This window comes from Ranitomeya variabilis, chromosome 4 (assembly GCF_051348905.1).
Source record: "Ranitomeya variabilis isolate aRanVar5 chromosome 4, aRanVar5.hap1, whole genome shotgun sequence".
Lineage (NCBI taxonomy): Eukaryota > Metazoa > Chordata > Amphibia > Anura > Dendrobatidae > Ranitomeya > Ranitomeya variabilis.
In genome coordinates this window covers 496,271,259-496,286,041 of record NC_135235.1, presented here as the reverse complement: position 1 = coordinate 496,286,041, position 14,783 = coordinate 496,271,259, and the positions used below count along the sequence as shown (strand labels likewise).

Genomic DNA, 14,783 nt, shown 5'->3' with positions numbered 1-14,783 from the left:
AATCACTTACTCCTGTACATGATTAAATTATACTTCCTGTAGTCTACAAGACACCCATAGAGGTACATTGGGCCTATTTCATTTCATTTTTAGACATTCAGCCCTACCCCACCAGATTTGTACTATGGCGCCATTCTTCCTGGCATCATTAGCTAAACATACTGTTGACAATGGGGGATTGTATAACACACGGGTCTCTGTTCTCCACAGCTGGAGGGGTACATTATGTACTGCCGACATGAATCTTGGGTACCACACTGAAGAACAATGGTTATTAAACCACTACAATTTGTGATGGTTTCATCAGTAATTTTATACTGACTGCCAGCAAGGTTTCCATCTCCCTTCTACTTTCATGAGCCGCTTATTGAGCAATAAAAAGCGTCTGGCAAACAAGACCAAAACCAAATTGCATTACACATTTCTATAAAAACAGTCATACACAGATTTAACCATTAAAAAAAAAAAATTCCAATTTTTTTTATTTCTTAGATTATAAAATCAAAAGTTTGCTAAAACATTATATACATATATTCATGTGGTTTGGAAAAGGCAGTAAAAACACATTTATCACGCACTGTACATAATATAGGTTTCCTGCATTTAGACAGTACAACACTGATCATGTAATTTGTTAGATCTAAAACCGCACGGTATTAAATAAGTTTATGGTTGTAAATAAATTATTTAAGAGAGTCCCTTTTAAATAGATATAAATAAAGAGAGGTTTGTGCAAAGTCTTGATGTGGTCCGGTTTCAAGTCGTACAATGTATATAGTGTTCCGATCCATAGGACCAAACGATATCAACGAAAAGTTCATTCATACGTTAATGTGCAGATTGGAGTTTAGCTGCCCGTAATGAAACGGTCTGGCGTCCATACGTTCCGGCTGCTTTGTTTTCAAATGCTGCGACCATCTGCTTGGCTACCTCATCAAAAAAGACAGTGGCCAAATGAGAATGGAGAAGAGACTTGAATTCAAATGACACCTGCAAGGCAAATAATGAGAAACCGGATCAGAACCAAAGTTAACACAATGACCTACAAGCCAACAATTTTTAACTACCGCTTTACCATTCATGACTCTCCAGCTATTGCAAGACTACAGTGAGATTTTGTTTCAAAACAGTTGAACTACGAGTTTGCAGACTAAAGCTTTGACTTTTTTATTCTAAGTGTATCCCTGTATGAGACTCAGCACTAGCAATTCTTTTCTCATTGCAAATCTCTGGTCCTATCCTAACCCCAGTGTCAATGATAGGTGTCATACGACTACTTACAAAGAATTCAAGCTTGCAGGTGTCTGGGCGTCCAGGTAGTCCTGGCCCAAATCTCCACACTGTCTCAAGATGACTGAACAACTTCCCATCATTGCAGACAGCCTGTGCCAACGAAAAAAAAAAAGGAATTAGAAAGAGACCAAAAATGTTGACCGTCTTCCTACATAAGGCATATGCTAGCAAATACGTGAAAGTTTTGTTAAACAGTATCTCACTAAGGTAATAAAAACTGGTTTAAGTTTGCAAGAGGATTTCCACCTTTGCCTTTGTTCAGAGACCTAAGTAAAGATTTCTTGTACAGACCGGCACTATGAAGAACAAAGGTCAGACCACATGTCAGACAGCGGAGGCTTGGCCGTACAAAGTCCATAGAGATGACTTTTTCCCGGAATCTTACATCATGCGAACAAAGAACCTTTCACCTCATTGCCATTTAGGGTGTAGGTATGTATGCCAATGATATAGCATATGCCGACACAAGGGTGGTATAGGCTACAGAATGACGTCTCTGATCACAATTTCTATATTTAAACATTAGCAAAGTCAGACGGAATAATAAAAAGAAACATTTACAGAAGAAGAAAAGAGCTCACCCGAATTTGATGGTTTGGTTTAATGTATATTTCAGAGGTGTAACGCTCCACGATGGGTGGGAAGCCAACTTCTAGCTCCGCTCGGGTCACTCCGTTGCGGCTGGACAAGACTTTTGAACTGTTGCACCAAGGAACAAACATCTTGTAGTCTTCCACATTTGCAACAATGTCAAACATTTGCTTTATTGAATACCTAAAACGAAATAACAAACGCCATTATATTAGATTGTGCTATACATGAAAATCATAATGAAAATAGTTATGGCTGCCTCTGTAGGAAAGTCCAAGAGACACAAATGTACTTCCTTATTATAAAAAGAAGGAAGCGGCAGGTTATAGCCCACTAGGCCAGCTGGCAAATACCAGCTGCTCCATCCACCCTATACTGGAGAACGAGAAGACAGTCCATGTAAATTCCTCGTTCTGTGGGGGCTCCCAGTGGTGGGCCGCACAGCGATCTAACAAGGTCTGTAGACCAAAGCAGCCCCTGAACAACCTTTCTGCCTCTCCTCCAACCAGATTACTACTTACCCCAACACTTTGGACTCTGTATACTCCATCCTTTTGCTTCCCAGGATGGGTGCAGCAAGGTTCAGGAAGGATCTCGTGGGCACATGGACTGGAGATGATGGAGGTAGTGGTGTACATTGTGAAGCGAGTATTCCACAGGAGCTCAGATGTCTGAAATAGATGCAAAAAAAAAAAAAAAAAAAAAAAAAAAAGTCAAAAAACAAAGAAAAAAATCCTTGTACAGGTCAAAAAGTCAATCTGAAGAATGTGCTTTGGTAAAAATATCTCAGATCCCCCATCATGGGGATAGAATTTCCTGACTTGCTGGAAAGTAACAGCCTGCAGCGCTATTCATATGCACCAGACTGGTTTCTACACCTGATGTTCCACTGCAGTCCTCTCAAGAGCGCAAACAATGGCTCCTTAGCCTCAGTTTTGATACTTTATTCTTTATTTTTTATTTTTTAAATAGTATCTCTTATTTTGCCACTAACATAACATTGCTATTTTCTAAACCAGAAGCCTGCATCCCCTGAAGCTACAACATATGCTGGGACTTGTGGTTTGCTACCGGATGCAGACCACTGGTAATGCTGGCAGCAGTACAGAGTCTGTGGAAATTGTGTGTAAAAGGCATTTTCCTGTACACACGGCATTGTTCTCGGAGTCACCATGTCATGACACTTCCCTTCCAGGAAACCGTGGGTTACTGCAAACTACAATAGGCCGGCTCTAGAAGTTTCTTCACACTCGCTCTCCGGAAAGCACCAAATACCTAAACCCAAACGGATCACAACTGTCAGAATACGAGATCTCATGTCTAGGACTGGATCCATAATACTGACGTCTGTAGACTCCTATTTTATCTGTGAGAAATGAACAGTGGCATACAATGGAGCAAAGGCACGGCAGCTCAGAGTGCCCCCCGGGCCACGTACGGAGCCCGTCTGCCATAGTGGGTCAGGGCAAGCGGGTAGAGTTCGGATTGCAATCTAGGAAGATTTAACATGGACGTATGCCATCAGGGGGCTATATAGGGCAGGTGGGATGCTTCTTGTCCTATAATGTACATTACCGAACTCTTGAGAACATTTTCAGATTACACAACTATCCAAAAGGTTCTCTTCACCCCGGGTGTATTTTTTTTCTTTACCCAGAAGCAGACAGTCATGGTATTCTGCCCTTTTCAATAATTTTAAAACCCAAGTCTGAGTATAGATGATCAATGGCCAAATAATTAAAGTCTAAACCTCTGCCGGGCCACACTACAAAAAGGAAAAGGTATTCAAGAGTGCTCGCTTGGCAGATGCCAAGATCACGGAGTACGGACTCTAGAAAATCGAACATATCAAAGTTCAAGTTGTTTCTCTCCTATCTGTGGGAAATTCGGAGAAAGTTCCCCCTGCGGGGGCCTCATCACGAGGTTTAAAAAATGCCATTAGTCTAGAAGTGTTCTGCGAGTTCCAGGAATAGTCCAAGGAGGTCCTCCCTCCCCAGACGTCAGCATCTCACAAAGGAAAGGCCAGCTGTCCGACGTGGCCTAACCAATGGGAGTGAATGAGCGGCTCCCACCTCCCACAGAATACTAGAATGTGCCAATTATGGCTGGTACTGAGCCCCTGGGGCCCATCTGACCTAAGACAGCAGACAAGATTAGGGGATTCACAGGTGGCACGCTCAGGACCTCCCTGTAGGACCACCAAGGAGTTACAGAACGATGTAAGGGGCCATCTGTGCTGACCACAGGTGCCACACTCACTCTGGGCTTATATAATAGCTATAGAGCCACGTAGCGCCACCTATAGGCCAGACAGGGACATCGCACGGCTGTGACTATCTGCCCACAGCCCACAGGTGAGGTCGCCATGATGGCTACACGATAGTGGGCAGTGCGGCCACATCACAGCCACCAGGGTACAAGTAATCCAGACCCATCGGCAGCACGGGACCAGATCCTGGGAAGATCTATTAACACTTTCCTGCCCAGAACGGACATCCATAGCACGGCTGCCAAGTGCGGTCTTGCCTCAGTCCCTCTTTAGCAGACAAGCCTGGAGCCCACTGCTGATAGTAGTCAGAAGGGCCGTACAGTAGCCATAGTATTAGCACAATGTGGCGGCGGCCGTAGCACCGGAGCTGTTAGTACTGGTCCTCTCACCTGAGTCCTTGCCGCTTCCCGGCGCTCCTCAGCACCGCATGGCACGGCCGGCTCTCCGCCTCCAGCAGGGCTCGCAGCAGTACAGAGGCGCTCTTCCCGCAGTGTCCGGTCATGGCGGCTGTGTCTCGGTAGCGGAGCTCCTCACTAGTTACCGGCTTCTGAGATAATGAACCAGTCCCTCCCGAGAAGCTCAGTTTCCTTCTGCGGACAAAAAGCGGGCGATGTCGTCACGCACAGGGGCGGGGTTTCCGTGTGAACTCCGCCCCGTGTTCTGTAGTGACCTGAGGAGTGCTGAGTCTCTCCCTGACCCGCATGCGCAGTGGGTGCAGGACAAGCAGCGCCAGCAACTGTCAGTGCACGCCGCCGCGCTTACCGGCTGTGTGCGCAGTGCCGGACCGGCAGTCAGTGCTTACCGGCAGTCAGTCCTTACCGGCTGTGTGCGCGCAGTGCAGGACCGGTAGTCAGTGCTTACCGGCTGTGTGCGCAGTGCTAGACCGGCAGTCAGTGCTTACCGGCTGTGTGCGCAGTGCCGGACCGGCAGTCAGTGCTTACCGGCTGTGTGTGCAGTGCCGGACCGGCAGTCAGTGCTTACCGGCAGTGTGCGCAGTGCAGGACCAGCAGTCAGTGCTTACTGGCAGTGCGCGCAGTGCAGGACCAGCAGTCAGTGCTTACCGGCTGTGTGCGCAGTGCCGGACCGGCAGTCAGTGCTTACCGGCTGTGTGCGCAGTGCCGGACCAGCAGTCAGTGCTTACCGGCTGTGTGCGCAGTGCCGGACCGGCAGTCAGTGCTTACCGGCTGTGTGCGCAGTGCCGGACCGGCAGTCAGTGCTTACCGGCAGTGTGCGCAGTGCAGGACCAGCAGTCAGTGCTTACCGGCTGTGTGCGCAGTGCCGGACCGGCAGTCAGTGCTTACCGGCTGTGTGTGCAGTGCCGGACCGGCAGTCAGTGCTTACCGGCAGTGTGCGCAGTGCAGGACCAGCAGTCAGTGCTTACTGGCAGTGCGCGCAGTGCAGGACCAGCAGTCAGTGCTTACCGGCTGTGTGCGCAGTGCCGGACCGGCAGTCAGTGCTTACCGGCAGTGTGCGCAGTGCCGGACCAGCAGTCAGTGCTTACTGGCAGTGCGCGCAGTGCAGGACCAGCAGTCAGTGCTTACCGGCTGTGTGCGCAGTGCCGGACCGGCAGTCAGTGCTTACCGGCTGTGTGCGCAGTGCCGGACCAGCAGTCAGTGCTTACCGGCTGTGTGCGCAGTGCCGGACCGGCAGTCAGTGCTTACCGGCTGTGTGCGCAGTGCCGGACCGGCAGTCAGTGCTTACCGGCAGTGTGCGCAGTGCAGGACCAGCAGTCAGTGCTTACCGGCTGTGTGCGCAGTGCCGGACCGGCAGTCAGTGCTTACCGGCTGTGTGTGCAGTGCCGGACCGGCAGTCAGTGCTTACCGGCAGTGTGCGCAGTGCAGGACCAGCAGTCAGTGCTTACTGGCAGTGCGCGCAGTGCAGGACCAGCAGTCAGTGCTTACCGGCTGTGTGCGCAGTGCCGGACCGGCAGTCAGTGCTTACCGGCTGTGTGCGCAGTGCCGGACCAGCAGTCAGTGCTTACCGGCTGTGTGCGCAGTGCCGGACCGGCAGTCAGTGCTTACCGGCTGTGTGCGCAGTGCCGGACCAGCAGTCAGTGCTTACCGGCTGTGTGCGCAGTGCCGGACCGGCAGTCAGTGCTTACCGGCTGTGTGCGCAGTGCCGGACCGGCAGTCAGTGCTTACCAGCAGTCAGTGCTTACCGGCTGTGTGCGCAGTGCCGGACCAGCAGTCAGTGCTTACCGGCTGTGTGCGCAGTGCCGGACCAGCAGTCAGTGCTTACCGGCTGTGTGCGCAGTGCCGGACCAGCAGTCAGTGCTTACCGGCTGTGTGCGCAGTGCCGAACTGGCAGTCAGTGCTTACCGGCTGTGTGCGCAGTGCCGGACCGGCAGTCAGTGCTTACCGGCAGTGTGCGCAGTGCAGAACCAGCAGTCAGTGCTTACCGGCTGTATGTGCAGCCTTCATATTAAGGCCTCATTCGGGGTATTGTTCTTCAAGAGAACCTGTAAGTTTGCTGATAAAACTGATCATTAAAACTGACCAAACATTGATGAAAATCATCCCATTTTCTTTCACGTAGAAGTATAAAAAACAAGTTTGAATGAGACCTATAGGGTTATTCCCATGTTAGCCCCTTATATTTCTATATGGCGGCCAAAGGGGCCGTTTACATCATTCATTCTTTGAAGGAAGCCTTCCAGTCTTATAACTCCTGCAAACCAAAAATATTTGGAATCTGCTCTATTGTTCCCATTTGGTACTTGGATAACAAAGGCCAGTTGGGATTATTCAGCCAGTTGGGATTATTCAGCCAGTTGGGATTATTTTCAGTGGCTCCATCAGATCTTTGTAAAACACCCCATGATGCAGGTGGGGCACCTGGCCAATAAAGGTGAAGGTTGTTGCCTGGGGCTTTACCATTTGTTTTCTGGTCACTTAGTATGGAAATGGCTGCAAACATGGAATTTATGCTAATCCTGTGCATTGTGAGGCTCATACATGTGCTAATAAGGATGCCAGCTAGGGCTGCATACTCTTAAGAATCTTTTTGTTCCAACAGATTGGGGTAGGGGGAATTCATTATGAAGGGAGTTTTAGATGTTACTTTTCTTTGTTGCTGCTTTGTTGTTATTTGCGTCAAATTTATCAAACTGTACAATGAATGATAACAGTGGTGCTTCTTCATAATAAAGTTACAGTTACACTATCAGTATGTGATCAGTATTTTTCATCAGTATTTGTAAGCCAAAACCAGGAGTGGAACGGAGGGGAAAGATATAATAGAAACACGTCACCAAGTCTATATTTTTGACCCACTCCTGGTTTTGTCTAACAAATACTGATGTGAAATACCAGTAGTGTGACTGCAGCCACGTTCAGGATGGCCGGCGCTTTGGACGGAGTTGCAAACTGGCTCCGCCAAAGCCCCGCCCCCTTCTGTAGACGCGATGATGCCGGATGTGTTCATTGCACACATCCGGAATCATCGCACCCCACACATAGGGCCCTGTGTTTTACCTTGCGGCGGCGCAAGGTAAACGGACATGCTGCGATCTTAAAAGACGCGCAGCATGTCCGGAATCGCAGGGCCGCCGGGTGCGTGTTACCACGCATAGTGGAGACGGGATTTCATAAAATCCCCTCCACTATGCTGTAACATCTGGACGCTGCGGATTAAACGCTGCGGCTCCACGCAGCTTTGAATCCACAGCTATTCCGGATGTAATACGGCACGTGGACACATACCCTAACACTTCTGTCTAGAGATGAGTTTTCACATTTTGCTCTTTGAAAAAGTTGTCAACTCACTCCTACCAGAATGAGATGGCAACTTTCAAAAAGTCACAATTCATAAATCTAGGTTAAATCCTTATCTACATAACTAACTGCACCCAGATTACACAAAAAAAAGTGTCGAGAGTGATGTTCAACAGTAAGGGTAAGTTGACACAGGGCGTTTTTGCTGCTTTTATTTTCTGCAGCAAAACCTGATCTTCTTGGCAGGAAAGAAGCTACGTCAAAAACGCAGGTTTAGGTGCATTTTTACTGCGTTTTTTTGTTGCGTATTTGGTGGTTTTTACAGCTACTAGCCTGCTTGATTACATGTGGGGATTCCCTAGCAACCAGGCAACCCCCACATGTACTTATGCAGGATCGTAGCTGTAAATCATTCAGCTGAAAACTAAATCTCCGAGCAGTTATAAATACTCGGAGGTCACCCGAGCGTGCTCGGGAAAACCCGAGCAATGAGTACACTGGCTCATCACTAATTGTAATTAGTGATGAGCGAGTATGCTCGTTGCTCGAGACTTCCCAAGCACGCTCGGGAGGTCTCCGAGTACTAAGTGCTCGGAGATTTAGTTTTTGTTGACTCAGCTAAATGATTTACAGCTACTAGCCAGGCTGAGTACATGTGGGGGTTGCCTGGTTGCTAGGGAATCCTCACGTAATCAAGCTGGCTAACAGATGTAAATCATTCAGCTGGGGTGATGAAAACTAAGGGTATGTGCACACGTAGGTGGGATGTCTGCGGATTTTTCCGCACCTGTTTTTGTAAATCTGCAGGTAAACCGCACTGCTGATTACCTGCTGAATTACCGCGGATTTACCGCGGTTTTTGTGCGGATTCCACCTGCGGTTTTACACCTGCGGATTCCTGTTATGGAGCAGGTGTAAACTGCAGCGGAATCCACACAAAGGATTGACATGCTGCGGAATAAACAACGATACATTTCTGTGCGTTTTTTTCCGCAGCATGTGCACTGCGGATTTTGTTTTCCATAGGTTTACATGGTACTGTAAACTCATGGAAAACAGCTGCAGATCCGCAGCGCCAAAAGCGCTGCGGATCTGCAGCAAAATCCCCGGCGTGTGCACATACCCTGAATCTCCGAGTAGTCATAAATACTCGGAGGACACCCGAGCGTGCTTGGGAAATCTCGAGTAACGAGAATACTCGCTCATCACAAATTTTAATCAATGGGTTCCCCCTGCTTCTCTTATATGCAATGGATCCATTTTAAGAATTCTGTTTGTCAAATTCTAAAATGGACAGACCAACAAAACACCTGAACACAGGTGTGAACATAGCCTGAGCAGCTGCCAGAAATCTGTGAGAGGAGATAATAGGATCAGGCATTAAAAAAACAACACAATAGTTTCCTGGACCTGGACATATATGCACCCACCAGGTTTTCACACTTCCAGACAAGCCCCCCACCTGTAAACAAAAGCATGGAGCTACTGAGCTCCAACATACCCCCTGCCTAAAGGCCCCGTCTCACATAGCGAGATCGCTGCTGAGTCACAAGTTTTGTGACGCAACAGCGACCTCAGTAGCGATCTCGCTATGTGTGACACGTACCAGCGATCAGGCCCCTGCTGTGAGATCGCTGGTCGTGTCGGAATGGCCTGGGCCGTTTTTTGGTCGTTGAGGTCCCGCTGACATCGCTGAATCGGTGTGTGTGACACCGATCCAGCGATGTCTTCACTGGTAACCAGGGTAAACATCGGGTTACTAAGCGCAGGGCCGCGCTTAGTAACCCGATGTTTACCCTGGTTACCAGCATAAATGTAAAAAAAACCAAACAGTACATACTCACCATCTGATGTCCGTCAGGTCCCTTGCCGTCTGCTTCCCACACTGACTGAGCACCGCAAAGTGAAAGTGAAAGTACAGCACAGCGGTGACGTCACCGCTGCGCTCTGCTCTCACTGTACGGCGGCACTCAGTCAGAGCAGGAAGCAGACGGCAAGGGACCTGACGGACATCAGATGGTGAGTATGTACTGTTTGTTTTTTTTGGTAACCAGGGTAAACATCGGGTTACTAAGCGCAGCCCTGCGCTTAGTAACCCGATGTTTACCCTGGTTACCCGGGTGCTGCAGGGGGACTTCGGCATCGTTGAAGACAGTTTCAACGATGCCGAAGTCGTTCCCCTGATCGTTGGTCGCTGGAGAGAGCTGTCTGTGTGACAGCTCCCCAGCGACCACACAGCGACTTACCAACGATCACGGCCAGGTCGTATCATCGCTGGTCGTGATCGTTGGTAAATCGCTATGTGTGACGGGGCCTTTACACTGGGTGAATGGTGTAATATGACCCCATAGCTGCATCTGTGGGATGGGTATATTCGCACAAGAAAAAAACTACTGCCCAGTCTATAGCTGTAATAAGAACTTCTGTCAGCAGCCAGAATCCCTGCGGCCATGTTCACACGTACAGTATTTGGTCAATATTTCATATCAGTATTTGTAAGTGGTGATGTGTTTCTATTATACTTTTCCTCTGATTGTTCCTGTCCTGGTTTTCGCTTACAAATACTGAGGTAAAATACTGATCAAATACTGAACGTGTTAATGTCGCCTAAGGCTACGTTCCCATGATGAGTTTTTGTCATGTTTTTAATGTAGCAGAATTTCCACACCTATTATTTAAATTAGGTTACTTGCTTTTTTTTACGTTTTGTGTGCGTTTTTAATGCTGCAGTTTTTGTCTCTAGTGCGTGATTCTTTAAATAAAGCTGCCTTTTTTTTACACTTTCTGGCATTTTGATTTCACTGAACCTTATTGAAAGTCACTGTACAGATACTGTACATTTCTATTCTGTAGCATGGGAAACTATAAGGGTATGTGCAGACGATCAGTGAACGCTTCGGGTTGGATGCTGCATCCAACTTGCAGCAACCAGCTGTTACAGCATAGTGGATGGGATTTCTAGAAATCCCATGTCCACTATGTGCCCACAGACGCCCGCGGCTCACGCTCGGAGATGGACATTCGGCACGTCTCTCCAGACTGCAGCATGTATTGTATACAAACTGCTCACAGATGACAATTGAGAAAATCGTCCCACTTTTTGGGATGAAACTATGAACGGTATTTTATATGCTCGTGTGATCCTACCCAAAGGAGAAGCTTGAGAAACCCACAATTTTGGGGGGCATATGAGAAAAAGTTAAAATACTCTGATAGTAAAAACTGACACACTTATCTAACACTGATGACTGATTGATGAAAAGCAATTTGATAAAACATGGAAAAAAAATAAAGTAAATAGTGTTACTATATCTTGTCATGTGAACTTTGCCATTATCATGCATTTTTAAGAAGCATTTTCTAATAAATTTTTGGATTCAAAGAAGCTGTAACACATCTCCTTTTTCTCGTCAATGATGAATTGAGACTGGGGGATGGGGAGAGCAAATGATGAATTGAGACTGGGGGATGGGAAGAGCAAATGATGAATTGAGACTGAGGATGGGGTACAGGAAATAATGATACATTGAGACTGGGGGATGGAGTACATCAAATGATTATCAATTAAAACTGGGGGATGTGGAACAACAAACAATTACTGTATAAATTGAGACTTTGGGGTGGGCGACAGCAAATGATTATGAATCGAGTCTGGGTGTGGCGTACGGAAAATAATTATGAATTAAGAGTGGGGGGTGGGGAACAGCAAATGATTATGAATTGAAACTGGGTGTTGGGGGACAGAAAATGATTATGCATAGAAACTGGGAGTGGCGTATGGAAAATGATTATGAATTGGGGGGGGGGACAGCAAATGATTATGAATTAAGACTGAGGGCTGGGGTTCAGCAAATGATTATGAATTGGAACTGAGTGTTGGGGGACAGAAAATGATTATGAATAGAGACTGGGGAATGGGGTGCAGCAAATGATTATGAATTAAAACTGGTGATGGGGACAGAAAATGATTATGAATTAAGACTGGGGTGGGAAACATCAAATGGTGGTAACTTGAAGGTGGGCGAGAGCAAATTATGAATTGGCGGGGCTGTTACTGTACAGGGTGGTACTATATCACTTTTTTCTTCATCTGATATATTGTAGAAGTTAGGGAAAAAGCGAGGAATGTGCGCTTGAAGTTGTGCTCTAGATAACTGTGTTATTTTCTGCAGAGACGAGTCCTGGTTGAAAGACATGATGGTGGTCTGCGCTGGATGAAGTCAGTGTGTTAACTGTACACATACACTATTCACTTTATACTATATACAGGGCTCCTGTGTATAATGTCACTGGTGATCCCTGTATTACCTGTACACTATATACAGAGCTCCTGTATATAATGGAACTGGTGATAACTGTATTACCTTTACGCTGACTCTATACACAGAGCTCCTATGTATATTCAAAGAAAACCAAGAAAAAAGGATATGCATAAAACTGGGATCAACCATCCAAATAAACAACTTTATTAATACAGGGCATTTTTATTAAAACAAGACATACATTTAAAAACATTTAAAAAACCCCAAAAAAACAGCATATGGCCAGTAAGCCACCTGCTACCTCCCAGACAGATGGAAATAAATGCCAAAGAGCACCACACAAAATATAATAATAAATACAAAACAATGCACATATATACAATTTCAGATATCCAAGCTCATCCACTGCCAGCTATCCTCTATGAGCCTAAATTACAGCTTATGTGCAACCTTATCAGTGCTTACAAAATGTGCATAGCACTGCCCAAGAGCCTGGAACTAGGATAACCCCATTCTAAATAAAGGAATACCACACCAAGGCGGCCGTGCACTTACACAGAAGCATGTAGCCCAGAGCACAAAGATAAGGACAAGTCCAGGAAACCTGGGGCTCAAAAAGACTGAAGCCCCACGCGTATCGACGCTACAAGAGCGTCTTCCTCAGGGGAAATTTCCCCTGAGGAAGACGCTCTTGTAGCGTCGATACGCGTGGGGCTTCAGTCCCTCCCAGCACGAGCACCTTGCAGTGCATTTTCTCATCCCTACCCGGCACTTTTTTTGAGCCCCAGGTTTACTGGACTTGTCCTTATCTTTGTGCTCTGGGCTACATGCTTCTGTGTAAGTGCACGGCCGCCTTGGTGTGGTATTCCTTTATTTAGAATGGGGTTATCCTAGTTCCAGGCTCTTGGGCAGTGCTATGCACATTTTGTAAGCACTGATAAGGTTGCACATAAGCTGTAATTTAGGCTCATAGAGGATAGCTGGCAGTGGATGAGCTTGGATATCTGAAATTGTATATATGTGCATTGTTTTGTATTTATTATTATATTTTGTGTGGTGCTCTTTGGCATTTATTTCCATCTGTCTGGGAGGTAGCAGGTGGCTTACTGGCCATATGCTGTTTTTTTGGGGTTTTTTAAATGTTTTTAAATGTATGTCTTGTTTTAATAAAAATGCCCTGTATTAATAAAGTTGTTTATTTGGATGGTTGATCCCAGTTTTATGCATATCCTTTTTTCTTGGTTTTCTTTGAATGTACTGCTCTATATGCATATGGTTGATCCCTCATTTATTTATAGCTGTGGTGCCCGCTATTTCCTTTGTGTAAGAGCTCCTATGTATAATGTCATTGGTGATCACTTATCTGTACACTATATACAGAGCTTCTGTGTATAATGGAATTGGTGATAATTGTATTACCTGTACACTGACACTATATACACAGCTCCTGGATATAAAGTCAGTGGTGATCACTGTATTACCTGTACACTGACACTATATACAGAGCTCCTGTGTATAATGTCACTGGTGATCAATGTATTATCTGTACACTGACACTGTATACAGAGCTCCTTTGTAAAATGTCACTGGTGATAACTGTATTACCTGTACACTAACACTATATACAGAGCTCCTGTGTATAATGTCACTGTGATCCCTGTATTACATGTACACTATACTTTACATACAGAGCTCCTGTGTATAATGAAACTGGTGATAACTGTATTACCTGTACACTGACACTATATACAGAGCTCCTGTGTATAATGTCACTGAAGATCACTGTATTACCTGTACAATGACACTACATTTGTGTGAAAGTGTTTGCCCCCTTCCTGATTTCCTATTCTTTTATATGCTTCTCACTCTTAAATTAGGTTTGATTGGTGGAGGTGGAGCGGGGTGGAACTTGGCTCAAAAATGTTGCCAGTATGAGGCCTTCAAATTCCTGGTGAATATGCATCCTCGAATCATAAGGTGATTTCTTTTATTTTGTATGCAGAGGTGAGAACCAGAACAAAAATGGAAAAAAATAGAAGTATTGGCTGCTACAACTATGAATGAATTAATAAAAAATAAATCTATAGGTCCTAACCATTCCAGATACCATGGGATAGTACCAGACATCTGCTGAATGACCCTTATTGCCTCCATGTCCCCTCTGCCTTAGAAATAAATGGTAAATATGTATGAATTGGGGGGAGGTTACTAGGGGCAATGGCAAAATTTGCAAGGGCGCTTAGTTTGTACCTCTTTGTTTTGTAAAAGTTGGGAGGTAAGCAATATTTGTGTTACGAGTTTACTAAGATTGAGAGTGTGTTAAGTCTAAGGCTACTTTCACACGCGTTGTGCACTGTACGTCGCAATGCGTCGTTGTGGATAAAAAACACATCCTGCAAAGTTGTCTGCAGGATGCGTTTTTTTTCCATAGACTTTTATTAGCGACGCAGTGCCACACGGCGCAACCGTCGTGCGACGGTTGCATCGTGTTTTGGCGCACCGCCGCCACAAAGAAAGTTACATGTAACTTTTTTTGTGCGTCGAGACCGCCATTTTCGACCGCGCATGTGAGGCCGAAACTCCGCCCCCTCCTCCCCGGACCTTGCAATGGGGCAGCGGAAGCATCGTAAGACTGCTTCCGCTGCCCACGTCGGG

The 14,783-nt window shown here is 46.3% G+C and overlaps 1 protein-coding gene across 1 annotated transcript; it reads right to left on the bottom strand.

Moving 5' to 3' along the window:
* Positions 1–465: 465 nt before the first annotated feature.
* Positions 466–4,851, bottom strand: LOC143765384 (coenzyme Q-binding protein COQ10 homolog B, mitochondrial-like). Its single transcript, XM_077251987.1, has 5 exons — positions 4,543–4,851; positions 2,406–2,555; positions 1,875–2,067; positions 1,282–1,383; positions 466–990 (listed from the first exon to the last, which is right to left on the bottom strand). The coding sequence occupies exons 1-5, from the start codon at positions 4,653–4,655 to the stop codon at positions 829–831; spliced, it is 720 nt and encodes a 239-aa protein (XP_077108102.1). The 5' UTR covers positions 4,656–4,851; the 3' UTR covers positions 466–828.
* Between the last annotated feature and the right edge of the window lie 9,932 nt (positions 4,852–14,783).

Bases quoted from the DNA above. Each gene is read 5' to 3' on its own strand.
- LOC143765384 (XM_077251987.1), bottom strand. From the start codon at position 4,655: ATGACCGGACACTGCGGGAAGAGCGCCTCTGTACTGCTGCGAGCCCTG. The intron at 2,556-4,542 runs GTGAGAGGACCA...CATCTATTTCAG, and splicing joins GGGAAGCGGCAAGGACTCAG to ACATCTGAGCTCCTGTGGAA. The intron at 1,384-1,874 runs GTGAGCTCTTTT...TCGTTGGCACAG, and splicing joins AACCAAACCATCAAATTCGG to GCTGTCTGCAATGATGGGAA.